The 26,493-nt window shown below is 45.2% G+C and overlaps 1 protein-coding gene across 2 annotated transcripts in view; it reads right to left on the bottom strand.

Annotated features, from left to right (window-relative positions):
- Positions 1-26,493, bottom strand: part of MAP3K5 (mitogen-activated protein kinase kinase kinase 5) — a 759,411-nt gene that overhangs the window by 207,328 nt on the left and 525,590 nt on the right. For both annotated transcript variants that reach the window (XM_069234653.1, XM_069234652.1), the window contains exon 13: positions 13,802-13,897. In XM_069234653.1, coding sequence (XP_069090754.1) covers positions 13,802-13,897 — 96 coding nt within the window. The remainder of the gene's footprint in view (positions 1-13,801; positions 13,898-26,493) is intronic.

Genomic DNA, 26,493 nt, shown 5'->3' with positions numbered 1-26,493 from the left:
GCATTTATTTTTTTCACAAATTTGTTTATTGGTATTTTTCATCTTTACTTTGCTTCATGTTTCTACATTTGTTTACGCTTCATACAATATAGCATGTGTTCTTAAATCGTTACATAGCTAGCATTGTATATATTATGCATTGCTGCAACATATCACTTGATATACATTTGCAGTTATTCTGTTATACATTTCCGTTGTTATGACATCCAAAGTTATCGTACCATGTTGTACCTGTTACTTGTTGTGTTTTAACTTTGTCAACCCTTTATAGATTTGCAGGAGTGAGAGCCCCATAGGGTTTCTGATGTTTATCAGCATGCTCGTGTAGTGTATGTTGGTTTAAAGTTATTTCTAGTATGTGTGTTCAATTGGAGTAGTCTGATTAGGTACAAAGAGGAGAAAAGGAAAGGGATCATGAGCTATGTATAAATGCTAATTTGAGAGTAAGGGGGAAGGGGCAGAACAATAAGGGAGAAAAAGATTAACATTCAACAATTGCCGGCAATGGACACTTATGTAGAATACACTTATGTGATTATTTCCAGTCGGAATGGGATTACATTGTTGCAGGACAGTTTATTAATAGGAGGGTTGGGTCAGGTATCAGGTTAAGCAGGCATTGACATTTTTAATTCCAGTGACAGGGTATATCTGGCTAACTTTACTTATTCAGTTCCCCCATGCATTGTGTTTTCTTGCCAGGGGGACGTCCACCTACATTACTCCACTCCCTCTTCTGATGTGTGCATTCCCTCATCACGCAGCCGCAGTAACATTCCCTCCCAGCTAGCAGACAATAGAAACTGTCTCAACCCCAAAACCTCTTCCCGCGCCAGTGCTGTGCCTTCAGCTCCCGCCCACACCTCGAGAGATCGTTTCCAGGCCTGTGTCGGTGGCGGGTCAGGTGATTTCCATCTGCGGGTCACTAATCGCTTTGCTACTATAAGTCCCAGGTTGGCGAAGCGTACTTCTGCTCTATGTTGCTTGCTTCTGGGAAATAAACCTAATATGCACGCTTCCCATGTAAAGGGTATTTGTAGTGCTATACAGTCGGATAGGCTTTCATTTACTGCTCTCCAGTAGGAGCTCAAGGTAGGACAGGACCAGAGCATGTGTAGCAGATCTGCTCCGATTTCCTGGCATCTGGGGCAGGCTGCATCTGTGCGAGCAAAGTATCTATTCACTCGAGCCGGTGTGAGGTATGCTCTATTCAATATGTAGTATTGGATTAAGCGGAATCGGGAATTGCGAGGCATGTTAAGGTGGCCTGAAAGGGCAGCTTTCCATCGTGGTATTGTGATTGACACACCTGAGTCTGTTTCCCATGCCATATGTAGCGCTTCGCTGTCAAGAGCAGTTTGGGATCTCAAAGCATCTGCTAGCCAGTTAATTAAATGATGCCCTCGGTCCACCACCTGTAAGTATTGAATCAATAAGTGAGTGGGAGGGGCCACAGAGATGTCGCCCCATTTGGTTCTCATTGCCTCTATCAGGAAGCGATGCAATAAGAATTGGCCTGGTGGTAGCCCCATTTCTTGAAGCCTGGCAAAGGGGAGCAGTTGGGAGTCTTCGTACAGGTCTCCCAGTGTGTCTATTTCTATTTCGTGCCATGCGTGCAGTTCGGATTCTGACGTGATTCTGGAACCTCTTGGTGTGCCTAATAACACCAAGGCCGGTACAAAGGGAAGCTGTGTATTTGTAAGGCGAAGTGAGCAACGAAAGCATTTGTGAGCCACCCTAAGAAAGAGTTGAGAAGAAAGAGGGTGTTTGTGTCTGTGTGAGTGGGTGAAATAAATGTTGTATCTGTGGGAGTGTCCAGGGTCTGCTCTCTGATGCCGTGTCTACACTCTGAAGATCTGCCAACCATCTGGCTATCCATTGAAGTTGAGCCGCTAGGTAGTATTGTTCCAGGTTAGGAACTGCTAGTCCGCCCTCATCTGGTGGCAGGTACAGTTTCTTTAAGGCAACCCTACAGCGGCCATTGTTCCAAATGAATTCCCCTAGTCCCGTCTCCAGAGCCCTGAAGAAACCAGGAGGAACATAGTGCGGAAGATTAGTGAAGAAGTATAGAAGTCGGGGCAGGACCACCATTTTCAGGAGTGCTATCCTGCCTGCTACTGACAACGGTAGTGTTTTCCAGAAGACCATTTGGGATTTAACCGAGGACACGGCTCTTACAAGGTTGCCCTCAAATATGTCTTCCTCACGGTGGTATATTCGAATACCCAAGTATCTGAATGTATGGGGTTGCCATGGGATGGGATTTCTGGCAATAATAAGTCCCGGGTCACGGAGTCCCGGGTCGAATGGGAAGAGGCAGGATTTAGACCAGTTGACTCTCAGGCCAGATGAAAGGGCGAATTGTTGTAGAAGTAAACCAGCCTCAGGAAGGATTCGCGTAATGTCTCGGAAGTATAAAAGAAGGTCGTCAGCATATAGTGAGATTATGTGTGTATCATCCCCTAACGGAATACCCCAGCCATCCCCCGCTCTGCGCATGGCTATTGCCAGGGGCACCATAGCGAGTGAGAACAGCAGTGGTGAAAGGGGGCAACCCTGCCTCGTACCCCTGCCTACTCGAATTGGTTCCGATATTTCAGACCCCAGTTTCACTCGGATTAGTGGTCTAGTATATAATAACTTAGTCAAGCGAGTGAAGAATGGTCCCGCACCGAATTGTCGAAGGACTCCGAAAAGATAGGGCCATTCCAAGGAGTCAAAGGCCTTTTCCAGGTCTAAAACAAGACAGCCCGCTCGTGGCCAGTCCCGTTTCGCATATTGCATAACTCGGAATAATCTTCTAATGTTGTGGGAGGTATCTCTGGTCGGGACGAATCCATTCTGGTCCGAGTGTATCAGGCGTCGCCAGTAATTTAGCTAATATTTTATAATCGGTATTCAACATTGCCAATGGTCTATATGAACCCACGTCTACTGGGTTACCTCCAGGTTTAGGAAGGGAGACCAGCAGTGCCTCTCTCTGAGTGGCTGAAAGATAGCCTTCTCGCTCAGCTGTCTTGTAGAGTTCAAGTAATTTGGGTGCCAGCTGCACCGCGAAGGCTTTATAAAAGTCGACTGGGAGTCCGTCTGGGCCTGACGGTTTTGCCAGATGCAAGCTTGCGGATACTAGATCGAATTTCTTCGAGGTCTAGGGGCGCTTCAAGGGCTTCGGCTTGTTCATACTCTATGTATGGTAGTACTACTCCGGTGAGGAATTCTAAGCTGGAGTCGTTGTCAGAGGTTGCCCTCGAGGCATAAAGTGCCTCGTAGTGCCTTGCAAATTCAGTTTGTATCTCCTGTGGCGTGTATAGTAGCTCCCCTGTTTGTGAGAGGATTTCCAATATTGGTTTCCTCTCGTACTCCTGTCAAATCAGCCAGGCCAGGACCTTGCCTGCCTTATCAGCAGATGTGTGAGTTCTTGCAGAGTGTGCGGAGTAATTCAAACAACGCAGACGCTCTAGTAGTGATAGATGCTCATCGCGCATTGCTGGCAATCTCGAGTGATCAGGCTGGTTGTTGGTTGCTTCCCTCTCTGGTTGTATTAGATCCCGCTCTATTTTGGTCAGTTCCCATTGAACAGAGCGGCGCAGGCTGCATTGAGTGCCCAGACAGTGTCCTCGTATGAAGACCTTAAATGCGTCCCATTCTATCAAACCCGACGAGGCTGTGCCGTCATTTTGTTAGAAAAATTCTGGGATTACAAGGCTTAACGATGCTCGGAAAGCGGAATCTTCCAGCAACTCCGGCCTCAACCTCCATGTAGGAATAGCCACGCGGGGGGAACCCCAGCACAAACGTGCAATTAGGGGATTGTGATCAGAGTGCGTGCGCCCTAGGTATTCCGAATCCACCACTATCATGGCGAGATTCATGGTGCAGAGTATTCTGTCTAGGCGTACGTGCAGGGAGTGTGTTGCAGAGTAAAGGAGTAAACCCTGTCCATCTTATGTCGCTCTCTCCACACATCTACCAGTTGCCATTGTTGGGTCCAGTTCACCAGGCCCTTTGAGGCCGCTACCACTGGCGATGTAGGCAGCGGGGGGTAGGAGCGGTCCATTGTCACATCAATTACACTATTGTAGTCCCCTCCGAGAAGCCATGGAAGGCCACTCCAACCCGCCAATTGGTGGGAAAGCCCGTGAAGGAAAGTGGTTTGGTCTGTGTTTGGGGCGTATATTGATCCCAGTACAACCATATGACCTGCTAGTTTTCCTCTAACTAGTACAAATCTGCCCTGTGGGTCTACGATCTGCTCCTCTACCTTAAAGGGGGTGCCAGCTCTAATCCAAATTAGCACACCTTTAGCGTATGCTGAGTGCCCTGTCGCATATAATTGTCCTCTCCAGCGCCGGCGCAGTCGGGGGATCTCGAGGCTCATTATGTGTGTCTCCTGTAGGAGAGCTATGTGAACAGAGTGACGTTTGAGATAGGGTAAATAGCGTATCGCTGTTTGGGGGTGTGAATACCTCTCACGTTCCAGGTGATTGTTGTGTATGTGGCCATACTGGAAACTCTGGACTGTCTGATATAACTCCCTGCCCTGTCCTTTCGAGTCGGAACTCGTCATTATTTTCCCTATTTCCGCTAGGTGTAAAGGATTCAGTAAGTGTCGGCCGGCAAGACCAAAACATAACTAATGCCATTGGAGCAGATAGACAGCAGGTCACCGCCCAAACTAACCAACAGAAACGACAATGTGTCAACACACACCTGAACATTATTTGTCTCCACTGGTAGGAGCTTGGGGGTAGGTCAATATTAGACCAAAAAGAGGAGAGGGGGGATTGTCTCAGACGTGCACCTTATCTGGTCCGGATGTGGCAGATAAAAGTGAGAAGATAGAGGGTGTGTAAGGGGGGGGCTCCCCATCCTCCGAGTCTAGTGTCCAGGGGCCGGAGGCCAGGGACCCGACGCTTATATTACTGGTTATTGGCTATTGTGTGTGTTCAGGGAGTAGGTCAAATGTCTCACATCTCTTAGATTACGCCAGTACGAGTATCATTGGCTTGGTGACTCCTGCTGTGCATAATTTCTAAGCATTGTCCTAAGTTTCTTTTTTTCCCCCCTTTTTAAAAAACTTCGTCAGCAGTTGCCGGTGTTACGGAGGGGCCTCCCGCATGATCTGGCTCCAGTAGCTGATCCGGCGTGAGGGGGCGGTCACTGTTTGGTTGAAAAAGTTCTGTGTCGGATCCCGAAGTTAGGGGTGATGCACTTATCGTTGCTGCTGTGTGAATCGCTTCTCTTCTCTCCTGAATTAGTTGTTCTAAGTCTGGAGCACATTTCGTTAAGTCAGTGCGGATCGTGTTTCTCCTCCGATCCCTCCTGATGCGGCTACGCCTGGGTCTAGGTGGTGGTTCTGCTCGTTCTGACACTCCACCAGGTGACAGCCCAGATGTCTCAAGCCATTCCCATACTGCCTCCGGGGTGGAGAAGAAGTGTGTTTTTCCTCCTGCCACAACACGTAGCTTGGCGGGAAATAACAGAGAGTAAGTCAGGTCTAGGGAGCGCAGCTTGCGCTTCAAGGGCAAGTAGGAGGCTCTATCTCTTTGTACCGCTAAGGTATAATTAGGAAATAGCAAGATCGTCAGGTTGTCTATTTGGGGGGGTGGGCCGGCTCTCACCGCTCTTAGTATGATGTCCCTATCTGCGTATTGGAGTAGGCGAATGATGAATGGGCGTGGAGTGTTGCCCGGCGGCCTTGGTCGGGCCGGGATGCGATGCGCGCGTTCCACAGAGAAGAAAGGAGTTAGTTCGCCCTCCGGTACCAATCCCCGCAGCCAGCTCTCGGAGTAGGTCACAGGGTCACGGTCTTCAATGCCTTCTGGTAGATTCACTTCCCGGATGTTGTTTCTTCTGGAGCGGCCTTCTGCGTCTTTGACTCGGCGTTCTAGTGCTGTGACCCTGTCCTGCATGTCTTCCAGTCCTGTCTTCAATTGGGTAGTCGTGGGCATTAGTTCGTTTACTGTGGCCTCAATCTCTTTGGTTCTATCTGTGAGATTGCGATGGTCTGCGTGGAGAAGGACAAGGTCACCCGCTACTTTATCAATTTTGGCTTCCAGTGACGTACGGGCGCGTTCCAGTGAGTCTCCAATGCGTTCCACCGCTGCCAGCACTGCGTCAAGTTTTTGGCTGTCTTGGTTTGGTGAGTCTTGTATTTTCCCAGTTCCTGCTCCCGAGCGCAGTCAGCCCGTTCCGGCCATGGTCCCGTTTAGTTGAGGAGGGAGGAATGAAGGTTCTGCTTAGTCTCAGGTCGTTGATGACCGTTTTGTCAGACACCGTACAAGCTTTGCGCTCTAGTTTAGTTTCATCTAGGCTGGCAAGGGGGGGTTAGTTAAGTAGTTTGCCAACGGGATCACACAGTTCTGTTCCGAGTCACGCCTCCACCGCTCCGTGATAATATTCTTCCCTGGTGGCTTACCTAGTAAGGAGTCGCAGTTTGTGACATTTCCAGCGTAAAGTTTGCGCGTCCATGTTCGTTAGTTTGCACTGTGATCTTTGATGGAGTTTCTGTACACCGGATGCTGGAAGGGCATGGACGGGCCCGCTTGTCTAGAGGATGACAGCCCCCCTGCGACAGCACGAGCAGCCCGGTTAGGTGGTTCACTCTGTATGATCACCTGGGGACCCGATTGTTTGCAGTTGGTGTTTTATGTGGTTGCGCGGTCTGAATAAGGCGGCTGTGTTTTGGTGTTAATGCGAGTGGAGATCGAATGACTCCCTTGATTTCACAGGAGGTTTTGCTTGTTTATCACTTTGAGGCGCCCGGGTGCCCGGGGGGGTGTCTTCTTTTTGCGCAAGGTGTTGGCAGCATAGGGCACGGGTAAGCCGATTGTTCTTTTTTCCTACTTGATTGCCAGGTGGGTGTTGCCTCTCCCCTCTATGTCAATTTCACTGGTCTCCAGGGGGGGTTTTAGGCCCATGTTTTGGCCCAAAACTGCATTGCTTGTTTTCGCCTTTTGGCTTGGCTTGCTTCACGGTCTGGTCCTTTTATATGGTGGTGTTGTGATGGGACGCTCGTCCTCACGGGTTGCCCAAGCTTGTATCTGCCTCTCATGCGCAGTTCGGGGGGGGGTCCGCAGCCCAGGCCCAGGACGCCCAGGCCGCCCCAAGTGTCCCCTCTTCCCCGGGTGCCCCGTTCCGACTCCAAACATCAGATCGCAGCCCGTGCGGACACGTTCATTCACTCGGCGCAAGCCGCTTCTCACCTGGAAACCACTGTGTCTCTTAGACCGGTCACGGCCCACGTGGTCGCAAAGCCGGCCCGGGAGCCTCTTTATCCTAGTGGGCCACCGGTTCCTCAAGCATTCGAATCACTCGCCTCCAGTGCGGTCCTCGGGGCGGAATGTCATTGCCCTGCTGCAGGCTCTCAGGTTTCCGTTCTTTATCACCTTGTCGCTCCGCTCTGATCTCGGGCCCTCGAGCGATGTCCTCGCGATCGCGAGCCGCTTCGACTCGCGGCTTAGGGTCCGGGTGCGGCCCGCGTAGGTAAAGGGTCGCTTCGGTTTCTTCTTCTTCTTCTGACCATCGAGGGCGTAGCGCTATCCAGTTGTTGTAGGGCGCCAGGGAATCCACCGCCGGCAGGTCCAGCACCCCAGATCCCCAGGGCCCGATCTTACTCCCGGGCTCCGGACGGAGTCCGTGTAGTTGGAGGGGTCCCGTGGCACGCGTCGCCTCCTTCTTGCAGCCGCTCCAGTTCGCGGTTCAGGGGTCGGGTGTGACTCGCGGAGTCGCAAGGCCACTTTTGTACATATTTAATGAGTTTCTCGCTTCTCTAGCGCCGAGGCCCAGGGCTCCAGTTTCCAGCGCGGCCTTTGTGGCCGCAGCGCCGATTCACCTCTGTGGGGTGCCGAGGGGCCGTTGACAGCGCTCTAAAAGCTCGCATCTGCCATGTTTGGCAGCTTGGTCACGCCCCTCGTCACTTGTCACTTGTGCATTTATTATGGCACTGTCCCAAACTACACCGCTACTGGAAGTACATAATAGACACTGTTGACATGGCTTTTGACACTCAGATTCCCTGCATACATCTTGCTTGGCCTTCCCAACCCTCTCACTTTTCCCCTGAGGTCATTGAGAGGACGACAGATGGCTTTAGCTTTAAATGCCGCAATACAATTGTTGCTATCCGTGTGGGGGTCTGTACAGATCCCGACAACGGTTTCATGGCTACACAAGCTCTGGTTTATCCTCGCTATGGAAAAGCTCACCCTGACTTCTCAGCAGCGGAGCGGCGATTTTAAAGAACTCTGGCAACCATACTTGCGTATTCTATCCGGGGAGTTTTCTGAACTGACATGCCCAACCTATTTGAGGGTTCTGAATTTGACTTGAGTGCAGGGAGCAAACTTTTAAGGAGAGGTACATATAGGACCAGGACCATATTGTAAAGGAGCCTGAGATTGTTTGATTTTTGCACTAATAGCCAGCCGTGGGGAAATATAGTTGTATTTTGTATTTAATATTTTTTGTTTTTCTTTCTTATTGTTTAGCATGAAGTAAGCTAACTATGAGCCATTGGCACACTGAGATGTGGTTTATATGCAATGTTTTATAATTGAAAAATCAATAAACAGATTTGATCCATAAATACTTAGTGGTACAAGAACGCTAGTTGTTAGGAAATAAATGAAATCATCAACATAACATAACTAGGAAGTTGACATGGCCAACCGGATGTTGATATCTGATAACATTTGTGGAAAATGTCCCATGACATAATACTCTTGCAGCAAGCAGAGCACAGCATGGTTGTGGTTTTTCGGGTTCTGTTTCAAAGACTGCACTGTCTGCTCCACTAAGAAAAAAAAAGCAGCAGTTGGAGAAGCAAGTAAGCTTTGTGCAGGTGCAAAGAAGGCATCACCCAAAGGACGCCTGTTTGTAGTTAAGACCGAAGTATGGGAAATACACTGCTTCGGAAGGGAGCAGTTTGTAACCAAAAAAAGAAACAAGGTAACACTTGCAAGTGGCGCCAGGGGAAGCGAGAAGAGCATTTCTATGCACAGAGGTGGAAAGGGGAAAACTAATGAAGGTCAAGAAGCTCTGCTTGACAAAGGTGATAACTGTATAAATACAAAGGTCACAAAAACAACCGATGCTTATTTTTGCCTCAGTGTTTAAAACAACATTCAAAAGGGCTGATACTGAGTCAATAAATAGGGAATTAAACTGAATGCCAAGGAAATGTAGAGTTGAGACAGTATGGCAGGCGAAATAATTGCAGGAGTAACTGGACTTGGAGGCTGGCAAAACTTGGGCAGCATGAGAACACTGGCATCAGCTGCAGTCTGCACAATGTTGCCAGGTTGGCACTGTTCAGACAGTCGACTGTGTCGGCCTTTATCTCATGCCCGCAATCCAGGCTGGAGGCCTGTAAAGATCACTGCCGGTTCCAGACTACAGAGTGAAACAGCATAGCAAGCCCTGCGACCATGGCCGGACTGGGAACGCGAAGCAGCCAAAGCAATTTTGACAGACCAGAGTGCGGGGGGTGTTAGCTGGGGATTTGGTAGGAGTGCAAATGCGAAGCACTTCTGTTTTTATTACTGGGGGTCGATATTGCAGCATCTCTACAAAACCGGGCCCCAGTCTCAAAACCAGTACCCATAGCTGCTAAACCAGCCCCACCCTTCCAACCCCCTGGGAAAACGCTTGATGCCTGCTACATCAGTCCGGCTCTGCCTGGGACCAGCGCCTTACCTACTAACGTGTCAGATGGGGCTTAGCATCAGAGATGTGGTGGACGGAGGGGACTTACAAAGCTGAAAGAGACTGCAGAAAGACCACTAGCTAAAGTCAGGAGAGAGAATGGGGGAAAGAGAGCTACTGCATGGTGGTTGCAAATGGTGTTGAGAAGGCAGCTGGTAGGGGTCTGAAAGTGGTAAGGAGACTAATGCTGGTGATTCTGTACTACTGAGGGGCTGCTGGCTGATGATGGACAACAAGTGATATTTATTACGCTGAAGAGCTCATCAATGACTGGGGCTACAGACTGATAAAAGGTGGCTACTGGCACATGACATAATTACAGCCTAGTGTGGGGAAACTACTGCTTCTGCAATTTTTTCTTTGAAACGTCTATCCTGATAACACAAGTAATAAAATGCATTAAAATGCATCATATACTCGATCTTTCCAAAATTTCATTGGGTGATTGACCATCCCCGAACATACTTTCAAAAGGATGTGTAAAATGGCACATTTTATTAAAATTGTGAGACCCACTGGTGAAAACTGTATAAAGAAAATCCAAGAAGGATATTGTGTAGTCCCTATACTATTTATCACAACAGATGAATAAAGGAGGTTATATATTTCTTTAAACTACCTTTTTCTTTTTTCATTGTACACTAAGTGGCGACTGAGTCACCACTTCTCCTTGGGCGGGATGTAGGGCTTGCTTTTGCTTTATGCATGGTGGTGACTAGATGTTCCATTTCACAATCACACTTCTTTTCTAGTCCTGGGCTTTCATTTAACAAATAGTGCAATATGAGAGTTATAGTCTTGGCTCATCTGAATTGAAGCAAATGGACAAAAATATTTGATGATAATGATTTCTCAGAGGAAAGCTGAGAGATGAAAAAGTGGTGTACCAGTGACATGTAGCTAACTGGTCGCCCTCCCAGTGTCCGTACTCAGCCAAAGGGTCTGTGTATCGTGGCCCTAAAAAAGACCGGAGAACAGCACCTCATTCCTGTCCCTTCAGTAATAGCCTGGTAAACTGATCAAATGTCATGGTTGGTGATTTTAGGGCACCAGTGCTAATGTTTAAGGGGCACACATTGAATCTGTACCTGTACAGAGTACATATGTTCTTGGTGATCATTGACGGCTGCCACAAATCCAAAAGGAGATGGAGGTGTGCTTAACAAAGTTTAAAAAAACAAAAAAACGTTCTGGTCCTGTCGCTGGCCCACCTCGCTCCTCTTCTCTCCTGATGGGGATGGTATTCCAGCAGTCCCTGGGACACCAGCACATGGTCCCCGCGCAATCCTGGCACAGCCTCTCATGTTAAACCTAGCATGAGAGCAGAGCCACTATTGTCTGAGTGGCTTGGTCTGCCATTCAGACAGTGCACTAGAGTCTGCTGTTTCTCCAACCCAGCTGTGAAACACAGCCAGTTTATAGAAACCTAAGTGTACATGGCAGTTTGGCCGGCCTAAGATGGCCGGCCAAACTGACGTGCAACTAGTGCACTCCACTCCTCCTCCCATCTCCCATGGCCCAGCTCTCCCTACACATGCTGGTTCAGCCAGAAGCTGAAAAAAACCCGATGATAAAATATTGTTTTATTTTTCAGCTGTTGGCTTGTAGCCAGAGGGGCAATGCTCCTTCACCATTGCCGAGGAGACGCTCCTGTTAGTGATACAGATCACAATCAAGACTACTACTATCTCGCACCAGATGGTTGATTTAATGGATCAGGGGAGAGACTATTAGAGGTGGCCATGACTCCATCTAGAGGAAGCTGATGTTCATTCAAAAGACCAAGAATTGGTGCAACTTAAATAAGTTGCGCTGATGAATACGCTGATGGACTCCTTTTGTCCCCACTTGTGCTATTTTATACATCAGAAATCCACTCCATAAGGATAACTGCTGGCAGTTCCGCTCCACTGGAAGTGGAGTGTGATTTTAGAACACTGCTATTGGTCTATAAAACATTTGGAGAATAAGTGTTTTAAAATAAATTACTGACTGTTTTCAAAGTTGTTTGGGGAAGTATCAGAGATTCTCCTCTGAAAATGTTCCTGCAAAATAATATTGTTCATTCACAAACTGATTTAAGATTGCTTGAAACAGTCAGTGATAGAACTTGTGACCCTCTTTCCCCCATTTCCACCTACACATTTAATTTAAGGGGCAAAAAATGTATTCCTGGAGACTGAGGAAGCAGGTCATGTGAGGATGGTAGAAATGCGCATTGAGAGCGGTTTAAGTCCACGCTGCTGGAATACTTGCAGTGGGCAACATTTCTCAAAATATCAGGGTAAATAGTTTGATTCCAAATGGATCTTGTTTATTTTAGGCTGCAATGGGAAATCTTTGACCAATGAACTGGCTAACAATAAGGCAAGTCACCATCATAAACATCTCACTGCTGCAGACGGATATTTTCAGGAGTATCTCTTAAATAATATATTAAGTTCAAATACGCCCTACCTACCACCTAAAGTCCTGCACTCCTTCTTCTTAGTAACTCTGGTAAAATTTGATTACAAAAAAGGCAAAGATACTGCTCCTTGCTAGGTGAATGTCTTTGAATTATCTATCTATTCATTTTCAGAACTCTTACCCTACTCGCTTAGTGAACAGTTCTTTGATTAAAGGTTGGATTAGGAGTCTCATTGAGCCTAGGGATGCCTTGGTTAGTGATAGGGGAATTTTAAATGCTTGCCCACTCAATCTATTTAGATAAATACATTTGCTTTGGGGTACGCAGCACTTTCTGTGTAAAAGAACAAGTGCTGGTGCCAATGTTTTGCTTAGAAGCCCATGGCCAGCACTATTGAAGGTCGAGATGCCAAATAGCAAGGTAGATAAATCTTAATTTCACCTCATGCTTCTTTAATCCACCACCGGAAACTCCCTTTCACTTCATCTCACTTGTCCGGGTTCTTTTTCACTCCCCCCACTTTCTCCCTTTGTCACGTTTTTTCCATCTTTCTGCTTGGCCTTCTTTCCGCCTCTTGTGCTTTTTTCCCCAATTGATCTAGATCAAAGCCTAATGAGGAAACATAAGTGCCAGTCCCAAAAAATGAGTGCCCCGTGGGCCCTACTAGCAACCACCGGCTAAAATGAAGCACTCCACAAAAATCTAAACTATATGCACAGAACACGGATGTTTGGCTTAATGAGAAGGATGTACAAGTAATTAAAGAGAATTGACTAAAGGTAAGCTGTACCTTTTTCCAAAGCAGAATAACAAAGCACAATAATCTCACGTGCAAAGAAGTAATGAAAATCCTGCTTGCAAAACTGGTTAGTTATGGTGACAACGAGTCACAAGATTAGCAATAAAGAAATAGAGGAAGAGAAAACAAAAAAGGAGGTAGACTCCCCCATCTACACACCCAGAATGTTGAACACCATCTAACAGCCATTCACCCTCACTAACTAGTTCTTGTGGTTTAGAAAGGCACCAAAGACAAAGATCTTCAAATAGGTTTTTTCTCTCCCACTGCTAATGGTTACACACAGCTGGGTGATGGCATTCACTTCACCGCTACAGCTAGGTGTATAGTCCTCTACAGTTTCCACTAATTACATCTAGTGTTAGACCTCCGCCGACAAAAGGCTCTGCAGCTCTCCACCTAGGTCTTTGCTATAAAAATAATTGTGAATACAAGCAGTGTGAAAACGGATAAAAGGAGCAAAAAAGGCACACCGAGGGGTTAGGGGCATAGTGTCCACCTACAATTTATGACCAGGACTCATAAAAAGCAAAGAGAAACCTGGAGGTTAAGTTAACCTAAATTTCAGTAAATGACAATCAAAATCCCTACCCAGTTTTCACACTATTGTTAAGGCAGTAATGTATATAACAGCAACTATGCACACTACATCGTATAGAGAGGCGACTGGATTAAGATTAAGTGGGCAAATTACAGTATCAAGTACATAGCACAAGCAAGATACACAAGACGATTGACACCCATTATAATGTGCAACCATGTACAGTGAATACATACACCAGAACTACAATATTATAGGATGCATTTGAGCAAATAGCAGTCACAGGGCAATAACATAGCATAACATGACATAACATGTTTACATCGAATTTGAGGCCGACACCTACTTTTTGCAGTGAAGCTCCGTGCAGAAATATATCTGGAAATCATCGGAGTTGTGCAGCACATAGAGAAAACAGCACCTTTCTTCAAACTTTGAAATACTGTATCAAAAACAAAGGGAATTGCAAGTTAGCAAATTTAGAGCCTGTGTCAAGGGAGAGTTCTCAACTACGTCGCCCGAGGAATCCTTCAAAATTAGACTAATTTTTGCTCTGCGAAATTCTGTGAAAAACGTAGAGGAAAGCCTGTCAACTGAGTTAAATTCAAGTGGGATATCTACTTTTGGAAAAGAATGCTACATCGGTGTCCCTTGTAACTGAAGGTGATATGATATGTTCACTGATCTTTCATCTGCTTAAGCCACAATTGACCCATAACTACTTTGCAGCCTGTGCAAATTAAGAATGCGGAATTTTGTAGATTTCGCCTCATCTAATCAGCATCTATCTGCATTGTAAGGTGGCTGATCCTACTTTCGGTTATGAACCACATCTTCTGCTGTATAATGCTCTTTAAGTGTTCAACTCTCTCTCTCATTCTCTTTACTGCCTATATTGCTAGAGCAACCTCTGTTATCAGATCCTGTGTATTACATTTTTACACTTACACAAGTGATATCCAGAAGTTACCTAGGTTTAGACAGCCGTGTCTCATGAATATTCTAATTTTATTCATCCTTCAGGCTCAATGCATATCCTTCAAGTACAATGGGTGGCCCTTTTCTACGGTAGCCAATAGGTGGCCCTTTTCTATGGAAGACCTAAGTGCATAGAGAGTTGCATTTGTAATCGAAAAAAATCATACTCTGATTTGTACAAATCTGATTTTCACTAATAAAAAGCCATCTACTCATGAGGAAAAGTATGTTTACTTGGTTGAAACTTCTGCATAAATTAAGCCGTGATGACTCCTTACAGCTGTTTAAACGCTGCTCCGTATTTCAAGGTGCAGGCAGCAACCTCCCAGCACTTTCAAGAGGGGAAAGAGATCAGCTTCCTGGCAGGTACAATGAGTATTACAGAAGGGGCCCACAAGAGTCTGTGGCCCCTTCTGTAATAACAAAGTGGCCCCGGGCACGCAAAGGACTGCTGCGCCCTTGGAGCACTTTCTGTAATACGGCCCCTTGAGTCACTGTTGTTGGATAGAAAGCTCGATTGGTTGTGGTGTTGGAGAGAGAGACAAGGATATGTGCAGGCAGCAAGGACAGCAGTCTTCATTTACTGACTCAATAAAGAAACAGGAAGTAGATGAACAGAGTAAGAATTTAATCTATGAGTCAACATAGGAAAAGATTAGTGATGGGGTGAGTAAGAAGAATGTTTGCCAGTACAATGTAATTTAAGTGGACCGAGATTAATATTTAATAGGTGACAGGGACGAGTTTATGAATGAAAGCTCGAATGGATGGTATGATAAGTGCGGCCTGTGATATTAGGGAACTAAATAGCTTATGTAAGTTATCCATAGATGAAGGTGCTGACAAAGAAGAACAGCTGCACATCTAGAAGAAATATTGGTGTGCTCCTTGTATGTATTTGTGTAGTGTCAGCATGTCATCAAAGGCAGCTTAGGTGCACTATAGAATATTACCAGATTACCTCCTTGAGGTTGGGCCAGAAAAGAAGGGAGTTTTGTAACCATAAGACAAATTGGGTTTTCAGGGTACGATTTAACTGGAGGGGTAAGTTGGTTAATCATTCAGCATGTGAAGTGAATTTAGAATAAGTACCCAGTTCTTGACAGTACCGGTTTAGCAGAATAATGGACAAACCCTGCCATTACCTTACAATGAACAGCCACCTAAGCTTTGATCATTACGTTGGGCTGCTTCCAGACCAGCTTTCGTCCATAATTAGCATATGGATTTGCAAGTTGTCAGTATACACGTATGAAATTGTGCCTGACCTTGACTATAGGTGATTCCAAATGCAAGGGTGATAAAGTGAAATTTGTGTATGATGCTTGTCAAACTAGGTTATATTTATCTACTGTTAGGACTTGGCGAGGCCTAGATGTAGGTTAGTTAGATATTTATATGTCAAATCTGCCCCTCCCAAGTTCACTTATCGATGCAATCTAAGTGTACTTAAAGAAATTACGAAAAAAGGTTGAAAACCGAAGACTAGACTGCTCTAAGAAAGTGACATCAGAACAAATGACTTACTAAGATATGATGAATCAGAGTAAATATCTGTATATGATGATCTGTTTCTTGAATCATTATTATCTAATTGCCTTTTTATCACTTTGTTTTTTCTTCACCCCTATATACAATTTGTTGGTTACAATCTAGATATGTAAGGCTACGGTCTACATTGGTTATGTCAATAAATGCTCCCTAATGGAACCTTAACCTCTTACGTGAAACATGGTCGTGACCAGTGCAAGGCACAGACTGTTCCTTGACAGTAGGAGCAGAAGAAGGTATGTTTCCTATGTGCTATTGGAACTCCCAGAAGTAGCCTAGAGCCTACAGTCCTATACAAGCATCTGCTGCTGCCTAGCCCTCTCGCCCGCCTTTGGTCCCCTGGGTACGGAGACCAAGCCAGACAGACTGGCAGCTGGACAAAAGCGTGGACAGGTTTGCCATGCATGCAGGGAGAGATGTGCAAACCTAGCTTTGAACAAGGAAAGACACAATAAAACAAGACCAAGAGGCGTGTATTCTGGCATCACCATAAACATTGTGAACTTATTATTCAGAGGGGTCAGGAAATAGGTTTCCAGGCGTCCAAATGGCTAAATATACTTGTCTTTCCACGAAAATCTAGATTGTGTGCTAAAGTCATGATGCTGAACCTTGCATTTAGCCCTTAGACATGCAAATAATGAAGTAGATGTTAAGATGAAAGGGACTGACATGGATGCCGGAAACAACCTGTACCTTCCGAATTGAGGAATTAACAATGGTAGAGAGGTGTATATTCCTCCAGTGTGTACAGTCTTATTATCCAATCCCCCACCTGCAGTGCTTGGGCCTGCTATTTCACTGGGCATAATGTGAAAATGGACACCCCTGTAGTTGTTGCATGTATTCATCGTAGAGAACGAAGAGTCCAGGGCCAACACGCAGAGCCCTGTGTATCATCGGATTTACAGGCTACATGTGGCATTGGTTTCGCCTGCTCCGCCAGCTATGCTTTTGATCAAATATTTATTTAGCAAATGGGTGTTTAGACAGATGGCATCTTGTTCTGAACAGATCTGCTAGTTTATAGTATATAGGTTGAAACGTCAACAGTGCACCTGGGGTTGTTCGTAATTACATTTGCTGCATCCCATGACTTATGGATGAATTCCATATTGCACTATATCAACACTGGGTCCTTTCTTTGAATCTATTGTATTTGAGAAATTGTCCGTGTCACTTTGAACTCTGTGCTTTCTGCACTATTATTTATGTTAGGTGGGATTACACATTGTCTGATGTTTAAATAGAATACTAATTACAAACATATCAAATGAGGCTTCTGCTTTTATATTTTACACAACTGAATCGGTGCATGTAATGATTCACTTCAAATTAAGTGGGGGATCATAGTATAATTTTTGTATATAGTTCCAAACAATGAGATCAACGTAACACACATTTCGATATTTTGGTTGGAACCCTTGTTCTATGTTGGTGTAAGGGTTAGCCCTGTTTATACAATGCCCATAATCTTGCAGCTTTATATTGCATAGCAGGGACAATCCATGATAATATATAAAATAGCTAACTTGCATGAATCACATCGTATGTACCACCTTTATTCTCTCTTCCCTAAGCCAGAAGCTCTTGAATGTGCCCTCCTGGATTCATCCCAAATCGAACCTCTTAGTATCTCTGCAACTGGTAGAGTAGAACGTTACATGAACATAGAACCATGTCACCTCCCATACATTTCAGTCAAAGCCAAATATCCTTTCTTTAAGTATTTGTAACAGGTAAAATATTTTTGTGCTCAGGGTGTTGCACGTTACAAATGGGATAGTTATTTGAGTAACGCATTATTAAAACGTCCTCGCCTTAAAAGAGTATGCCAACAGATTGTTGTAGATTTATTCTGATTGCCTCCCCTCACTGGGATACAAAATCTAGGAAAATGAGCATGAACTGCATTCTAGCAAGCTTTGAGAATCAACTTCAAACGTAATGCGTTCAACATGGCATTTAAATTAGGACCTCATAACTAGTTTAGAATAAATTCTTCTAAATATGGACCAATCGTTTTTTTCCTGTGTTAAATCCTGCAACGTAAAATTAACAGGATCATTGTGGCTTTATATATTTTACGCAGGGGAGTAGACAACCCACTCCAGGTGCTGTCAAATGTTGATACATCTCTCATCACCGACATAGATTTTGCTTTGATATATTTAGGTGATTGTTCCAGTTTAATTTAGAATTAAAAATGACTGTTAAATAAATGTTATCTATATATTTATAGGAAACAAAACTGATTTTATTCTACAAGTTCATCCCAAAAGGGGCAGAAGCCAACACACAGCCTCGTTTAATGTGTTATTTATTATTTGCAAACACTCGGACAGCCGCTCAGTGGAATCCAACTTCAGTTGTACCCTGTTTAGATGGACTGACTGTAGGATCATCAATCGTCCGTCTGGGATATCCAAGTCGAAGACCTTAGCCTTGTCTAACAAGTTTCATTGACATTCGGGCTGTAGCCCAATCGGCAAAGCCATGGGCAACGACACTGTGCTGCCAATGAAACCCTCCTTTGACAAAATAAATACATTTATTATTATCATCTGTCCTTGTTTTGTTACTGATTTAACCCGATCTTTGTGTAATACTTCCCTAAACTATCTACAGTAGAAAATAAACAGTAATTAAATCGGCTATCCTGGTCTAATTTCTTTTGGATTAACTGTAGGAGGCTGGCCTGGCTTGTAATGGGTACCAGAGGTACTTACACCTTGTGCCAGGCCAGTTATCCCTTATTAGTGTAGAGGAGGTGTTTCTAGCAGCTTAGACTGATAGAAAGTAGCGATGCAAAGCAGCTTAGTCTGAACTAAGAGACGTGTAAAGCTCCTACTATACCACTGGTGTCATATGCACAATATCATAAGAAAACACAATACACAGATATACTAAAAATAAAGGTACTTTATTTTTATGACAATATGCCAAAAGTATCTCAGTGAGTACCCTCAGTATGAGGATAAGTTATATACACAAGATATATGTACACAAACCAAAATTATGCAGATAATAGCAATAGGAAGTATGGACCCCAAACCTATGTGAGCTTGTAGAGGGTCGCTGGGACTGTAAGAAAACAGTGAGGGTTAGAAAAATAGCCCACCCCAAGACCCTGAAAGGTAGGTGTAAAGTGCACCTACTACCCCCAGAGAGCACAGAAGTCGTGATAGGGGGATTCTGCAAGGAGAACAAACACCAGCAGTGCAACAACAGTGGATTTCCGGACCTGAGTACCTGTAGGACAAGGAGACCAAGTCCAAGAGTCGCGACAGTGTCGAGAGTGGGCAGGAGCCCAAGAAATGCCAGCTGAGGGTGCAAGGAAGCTGCCACCGGGTGGAAGAAGCTTGGTGTTCTGCAAGAACGATGAGGACTAGGAACTTCTCCTTTGGAGGATGGATGTCCCACGTCGTGAAGAAGCTTGCAGAGGTGTTCCCACGCAGAAAGACCGCCAACAAGCCTTGCTAGCTGCAAGGGTCGCGTTTAGGGCTTTTGGATGCTGCTGTGGCCCAGGAGGGACCAGGATGTCGCCACTCGGATGAGGAGACAGAGGGGGCACCCAGCAAGTCAGGGAGCCCTCACAGAAACAGGCAGCACCCGCAGAAGTACCTGAACAGGCACTTAGAAAAAAAGAGAACCGGGGTCCATCCGAAGTCACAAAAGGGAGTCCCACAATGCTGGAGGACAACTCAGAAGGTTGTGCACTGCAGGTTAGAGTGTCGGGGACCCAGGCTTGGCTGTGCACAAAGGAAATCCTGGAAGAGTGCACAGGAGCCGGAGCAGCTGCAAATCACCCAGCAATGCAGTCTAGCGTAGGAAGGCAAGGACTTACCTCCACCAAACTTGGACTGAAGAGTCACTGGACTGTGGGAGTCACTTGGACAGAGTTGCTGAGTTCCAGGGACCACGCTCGTCGTGCTGAGAGGGGACCCAGAGGACCGGTGATGCAGTCTTTTGTTGCCTGCGGTTGCAGGGGGAAGATTCCGTCGACCCACTGGAGATTTCTTCAGAGCTCCTGGTTCAGAAAGGAGGCAGGCTACTCCCAGAGCATGCACTACCTGGAAACAGTCGAGAAAGCCGGCAGGATGAAGCGATACAAGGTTGCTAGTAGTCGTCTTGCTACTTTGTTGCGGTTTTGCAGGCGTCCTGAGCAGTAAGCGGTCGATCCTTTGGCAAAAGGTGAAGAGGGAGGTGCAGAGGAACTCTGGTGAGCTCTTGCATTCGTTATCTGGTGAGATCCCCAAACCTGAGACCCTAAATAGGCAGAAAAGGAGGTTTGGCTACCTAGGAAGGAGGATTGGCAACCAAGAGAGGTAAGGGCCTATCAGAAGGAGCCTCTGACGTCACGCACTGGCCACTCAGAGCAGTCCAGTGTGCCACAAACACCTCTGTTTCCAAGATGGCAGAGGTCTGGGACACACTGGAGGAGCTCTGGGCACCTCCCCTGGGAGGTGCAGGTCAGGGGAGTGGTCACTCCCCTTTCCTTTGTCCAGTTTCGCGCCAGAGCAGGGCTGGGGGATCCCTGAACCGGTGTAGACTGGCTTATGCAGAGATGGGCACCATCTGTGCCCATCAGAGCATTTCCAGAGGCTGGGGGAGGCTACTCCTCCCCAGCCTTCACACCTATTTCCAAAGGGAGAGGGTGTTACACCCTCTCTCAGACGAAGTCCTTTGTTCTGCCTTCCTGGGCCAGGGCCGTCTGGACCCCAGGAGGGCAGAAACCTGTCTGAGGGGTTGGCAGCAGCAGCAGCAGCAGCAGCTGCAGTGGAGACCCCGGAAAGGCAGTTTGGCAGTACCAGGGTTCTGTGCTAGAGACGCGGGGGATCATGGAATTGTCCCCCCAAAGCCAGAATGGCATTGGGGGGACGATTCCATGATCTTAGACATGTTACATGGCCATGTTCAGAGTTACCATTGTGACGCTGTACATAGGTAGTGACCTATGTACAGTGCACGCGTGTAATGGTGACCCCACACTCACAAAGTCTGGGGAATTTGCCCTGAACGATGTGGGGGCACCTTGGCTTGGGCCAGGGTGCCCTCACACTAAGTTACTTTGCACCCAACCTTCACCAGGTGAAGGTTAGACATATAGGTGATTTATAAGTTACTTAAGTGCAGTGGTAAATGGCTGTGAAATAACGTGGACGTTATTTCACTCAGGCTGCACTGGCAGGCCTGTGTAAGAATTGTCACAGCTCCCTATGTGTGGCAAAAGAAATGCTGCAGCCCATGGAGATCTCCTGGAACCCCAATACCCTGGGTACCTCAGTACCATATACTAGGGAATTATATGGGTGTACCAGTATGCTAATGTAAATTGGTAAATTTAGTCACTAGCCTGTTAGTGACAAATTTGGAAAGCAGAGAGAGCATAACCACTGAGGTTCTGGTTAGCAGAGCCTCAGTGAGAAAGTTAGGCATCACACAGGGAACACATACAGGGCACATACTTATGAGCACTGGGGCCCGGCCTGGCAGGGTCTCAGTGACACATAGACTAAAACAACATATATACAGTGAAATATGGGGGTAACATGCCAGGCAAGATGGTACTTTCCTACATTAACCTAATCATAGCTCCACCTCGATTATCTGGTATTGCGTTTACGAGAGTTACTCAACAGAAAACATTTAACCAATTGCATAGACCACCAGGCTACATAATAACGTAAGTACACACAAGGATATTGATAAGCTTATTAAAAAGATTACCACCACGGTATGAAGACTTTAGCCTGTGTTAATTATGCCGAACAACATTTTGCTGCCTGCACTGAAGGGCTTAATTCAACAGTGCTGCAGTGCTGCAGTTGTAGGTGGCAAAATACCTGTAGGTAGAGTGGGGAGGGCAGAGGGGGCACAGGACGGCACTCCCCTTAAAAATAAAATAAAATAAGAATGGCAATCATTGCGGGGCAAACACTGGTGTTCAGAGTGTGTTGATGTTTGTCCTGCGGTAAAATATCTGCAAATCATATTCTAATGGGTCACCAACGGTAATAATTCCCCATCAGATGAGTACAGCTCATCACCCAAAATATGAAGAGGAGAACCTACAAAATCAGCTTGATTAGTCAAACGTACAATCCACAGGAACTCACCAACAGGACATACTAACCCAGCATTATTTGATCTACTTCAGCTACTAATAATTTTCCAAAACTTTCAGAGGTTCCTTATGGAGATTACCAAATGTATTCACAGCTAGTTCCTAGAGAAGATGCCCAACCCTATTTCTCTCAAAAATGTTTTTATTTTACTCTACTTTCTTTCAATTCATTTCAGGTTTCTACAGTTTTAGGTCAGCTATACATTATATATAGAATATTGACATTAAGTTTTATGTCAAACTTTCTGAGCCATATTAAAATAGCTAATGAGGTTTTTGGGACTTGATTATTAGTTGTGCTTAACACTATAGTCATTATAAAAATGTTTTATGTATTCAATTATTGTACCAAATTAAAGGGTACTCACGGGCACTCACATTTTCCTATGCAAGCTTTCTACTTTGTAAATCTGCTAATTTATTTAGATAAATATGACTCAAACGTACATAGCCAGTAAGGATAATACACCACAATTGGAGAGACTTATTTACATTTGGGGGGCTCTGATACTACAACACTGACTGCAAAACTATAATTTCCTTCTCATATAATGGTAAAATGATCACATTTGTCAAAATATTCTGCTGTGACTTGTAATCATCTGGATCTAGAATATGGCTCTTGGAATGCGTCGGTCTGTCAGGACTGCTTTGACGGAGGCTACAAAGTACGCGAACCAGATACTGTTTAGTGAATAGTGGCTTGCAATTGCTGCCTGAACAAAACTGGAAAAAAAAGTCTCTCAAAACATATATAATTATAAAATCTTCTAAATCTAAATTCAGGCTCGTATGATCAACTCTTAAATCAATCTATTATAAAGTCTATTATCAGCTCAAGACTACAATACATAGTATTGCTTGTCAGCTTCAAACACAAGTTGGCTTTTTGTAAAAAAAAAAAAAAAAAAAAATTACAAATTAGCATTTTTGTTAAATTAATGCTAACAGGAGTCGTATTGCATAAAGTGCCCTGGAGGTGTAATGGCGTGTACACGCCTTCTGTTCTCTGGGGCACTCTGGGATTACAGAGAGGGCCGCAGACACTTGCACAGCCCCCCCTTTCTATAATATGGATCACACTGATGCACAAACCTAACCAGTGTGATCCTAAAGGTATGTTGCCTCATCTACACGGAGGCCGTAACAATTATAAATCTGTCAAATAGAAAATGCATCAAAAGATCATTAAAACAACATGCATAAAAATACTTCTATCTGGTTAATGAAAAAAAGGGCAACTATATAAAATTATCATGTGCAGTAAGAGTGGCCAACATTAGAGGGTCCTGTGTATGTGCTAGGATTATTTTTTGTTGACAAAAATGTATAGTTTATTAATGTTGTTCATGCTTCTGTGGAGGTTATTTCGTTCTCTGCCCAATAAGAGGGTGCAACAGTCTGGCCAAAAATACCATGGTAACTAGAGACACCTCTGCAGCACAGCACAGGTTATCATTCTCTCATCCTTCACTTGTGGCTTATTGGCTGTGTTAATGATCATGTCTCTGGTGTGCCCGTAACCAGTGAAGGTCCGATTGCCTGCTTCTCTTGGAATTTCATTTCAGCGAAGGCCATTAATGTAATGAATCTTATGTTTAAGTGTAGATGGATTCCATTCAAACAGCCAGCGATGCACAGATGTGTCCCGTTCATTCCTCAGCAAGTAATGGACAAACACATAATATGTGTAAGCCTGACTCATATTTGTAATTACAAGGTCTACGGTTGTTGTTTTCTACAGGTTTTGCCCATGGTGGGAGTAGATCTTTACTGAAGTGCTTGCCAAATCTGTACCCGGTTAGTTTGAACTTAATGTGCGCATGAAGGTATTTTTAAAGATAGGGTTGCCAGTGACTGAATTTGAAGGAGTTAATGACCTTCCAAGCGCTGAATATTTTGCACAGCTCAGATTTTACTTGATGCAAGAATAGCGGCAGCTCCTTCGCTAGGGTGAAAGAGCGTCGCCCCACTTGCTGTGCCAGAAGCAGAAAAATAAAATTATAGTTTACTATACTATACTTTACTATAATTTTTTTTTTCTGCTTCTGGCACAGTCAGCAGTGCAGGGTGGGGCTGGGCCACAGGAGGTAGGAAGGGGAGGAGGGGAGGGTGTACCTACGTTCGCATGTGCATTTGGCCGGCTGTCTGGGGTCAGCCAAAGACACATGCACACTTAGGTTTCTCCAGCCCAGCTGAGAAACTGCACAGACCCCAGTAACTGCTGCTCAGACCAACCTGGCGCTGCTTTCATGCTAGGTTTTGTATGAAAGCAGTGCCAGGATTGATGGGGAGCCTGTGCTGGTGTCCCAGCAGTGAATGCTGGGACACCAGAAAAAGAGGAGCGCAAGGCGGCAGGGACAGAGGCAAGGTAAGTGCTTTTTTTTTGTTATTTTTACCTTGTCTCCTTCCAGACCGCGCCGCCCCCCACCCTTGACTTATGCAGGCACTGCCACTGTGCAAGAGATAGATTTTATGGATTTGCTAGTGATTTTTTTTAACAAGTTTTGGCTCTGTCATTTCCCAAAGGTTTTTCAAATTCACATTTTCCAAGGTGGATTCAAATTGTTACCACCATGGCTTTCTGTTATCAGGGCTGATTGATTCTAACACCTCCCATAAAACAGGATTAAACATCTGTGCATGGCACTGCTTAATTTGGGTCACATTTTTCAAAAGCTGCATGACATGCTAATGTCTGATCTGTGCTTGCGATGCTTGTGTATGTAGTAAGGAAAATGCTTCTTACCCTCTAGGCATCTGTTTGTAGTGTGTACTGTTGTAGATTCACCTGCTTAGCATTATCCTGCCATCTAGTGTTAGCCTCGGAGGTTTGCAAGTTGTTTTTCTTCAAAGAAGTCTCTAGAGTCATGAGATGTGGTGCAACTCCTCTTCTCAGTATACACTGGGCAAGGGTACCAACTCCATATTAGAATGTTTTCCACATTGCAGGTGGAAGGTGGTATGGAGTGTGAATGAAAAGTACGGTGCATACAGTAAATCTAGTGATTATAAAAAGATCAGTCAAATGCACACACATCCGTGGAGGACAGTGGGTGATGCATATCTACAGCACTACATGCTACGAGCAGATGCCTACTGTGTAAGTAGCATTTTTCCATTTGAAGCATGTGTGGCTGTAGATACAACAGCTTAGCATGGACTGTGTAGCTGTACTTTACAAGCTGTGATACTTAGCATATCTATGATGCAGATGAGTGGAATAATGCCCTTTACACTGGGCAACTAAAGCTTGATGACAGGCAAAAATATCTACAGTATAATGCTCAGTAAACATTGTAGTGTTGACCACATGCAAATATTGGCTAAGAGGATGTTCCCTAGAACGGCAAAAGTATCTCCCGTCTTGCGAGTAGAATGTGCACTAGGAGGGGTGCAGAAGACGCTCTTCCCCTTGAGGTAACAAGTCTGAATGAATATGACAATCCACTTAGCTATGCCAGCCTTGGAGAGAGGCTGCTCTTTGCAAGGTTTAGCAAAGGAGACAAAGATCTGGTCTGACTTGTGGAATTATTTGGTCCTATCTGTGCAGTACGAGGGACTGCTCAACTTCTAAAGTGTGCAATGCTCTTTCGGCCACAGAATCAGGCTGCAGAAAGAAGACCTGAATTTTTATCATTTGGTTAAGATAGAGGGGTGACACTACTTTATGGAGATACTTACGGTTGGTTCTAAGAACCACCCTATCCATGTCAACCTATATGAAAGGTTCCTGAATGGTAAAGACTTACAGCTTGCTAATGTGCCCAAGTGAGATGATAGCCACCTGGAAGGCTCCTTTTCAGGAAAGGAACTGCAGAAGACATGAGTGCATAGTCTCAAAGATTGATCCAAAAGTCTGTAAGTAATATGTGGAGGTTACAGATGGAAGCATGGGGTACACTGGGGGTTATGCCTCCTTTTAGTCCCTCTATAAATGCTTTAACCACTGGTATCCTGAACAAGGATGTGTGCTTTCTATTCTGCATGTAAGCAGCAACTGCAGTTAGGTGGAGGAGAATGGAACTGTAGGACAAGCCTGCCTTCTTGGGTTACAGAAGGCAGATAAAAAATTCCTGCCCTGTATGGTTTTAAGGAACAGACTCGTTGAAATTGCAGTAATGGACACATCTCTTCCACTTAGCTGCATAGCATGAGCTTGATGAAGGCCTTATGGCCTCCTTCCTGACTGACATATATTCCTGAGGAAGGCAGAAGGCATTCGGATTCTAGGATCTCAGTGGCAAATCGCAAGGTTGAACTGTGAACTGTCCAAGACCAAAATACCTGACTTGACCATGTCTCTATGTGAGAAGGTCCAGCCTGAATAGAAGCCTTTTGTGAGGGCTATCTGATAGCTCCAGAAGAGTGGGAAACCAAGG

The sequence above is a fragment of the Pleurodeles waltl genome, chromosome 5, assembly GCF_031143425.1.
Source record: "Pleurodeles waltl isolate 20211129_DDA chromosome 5, aPleWal1.hap1.20221129, whole genome shotgun sequence".
NCBI lineage: Eukaryota > Metazoa > Chordata > Amphibia > Caudata > Salamandridae > Pleurodeles > Pleurodeles waltl.
The sequence above is the reverse complement of the archived record's forward strand: the minus strand, read 5'-3'. Positions and strand labels throughout refer to the sequence as shown.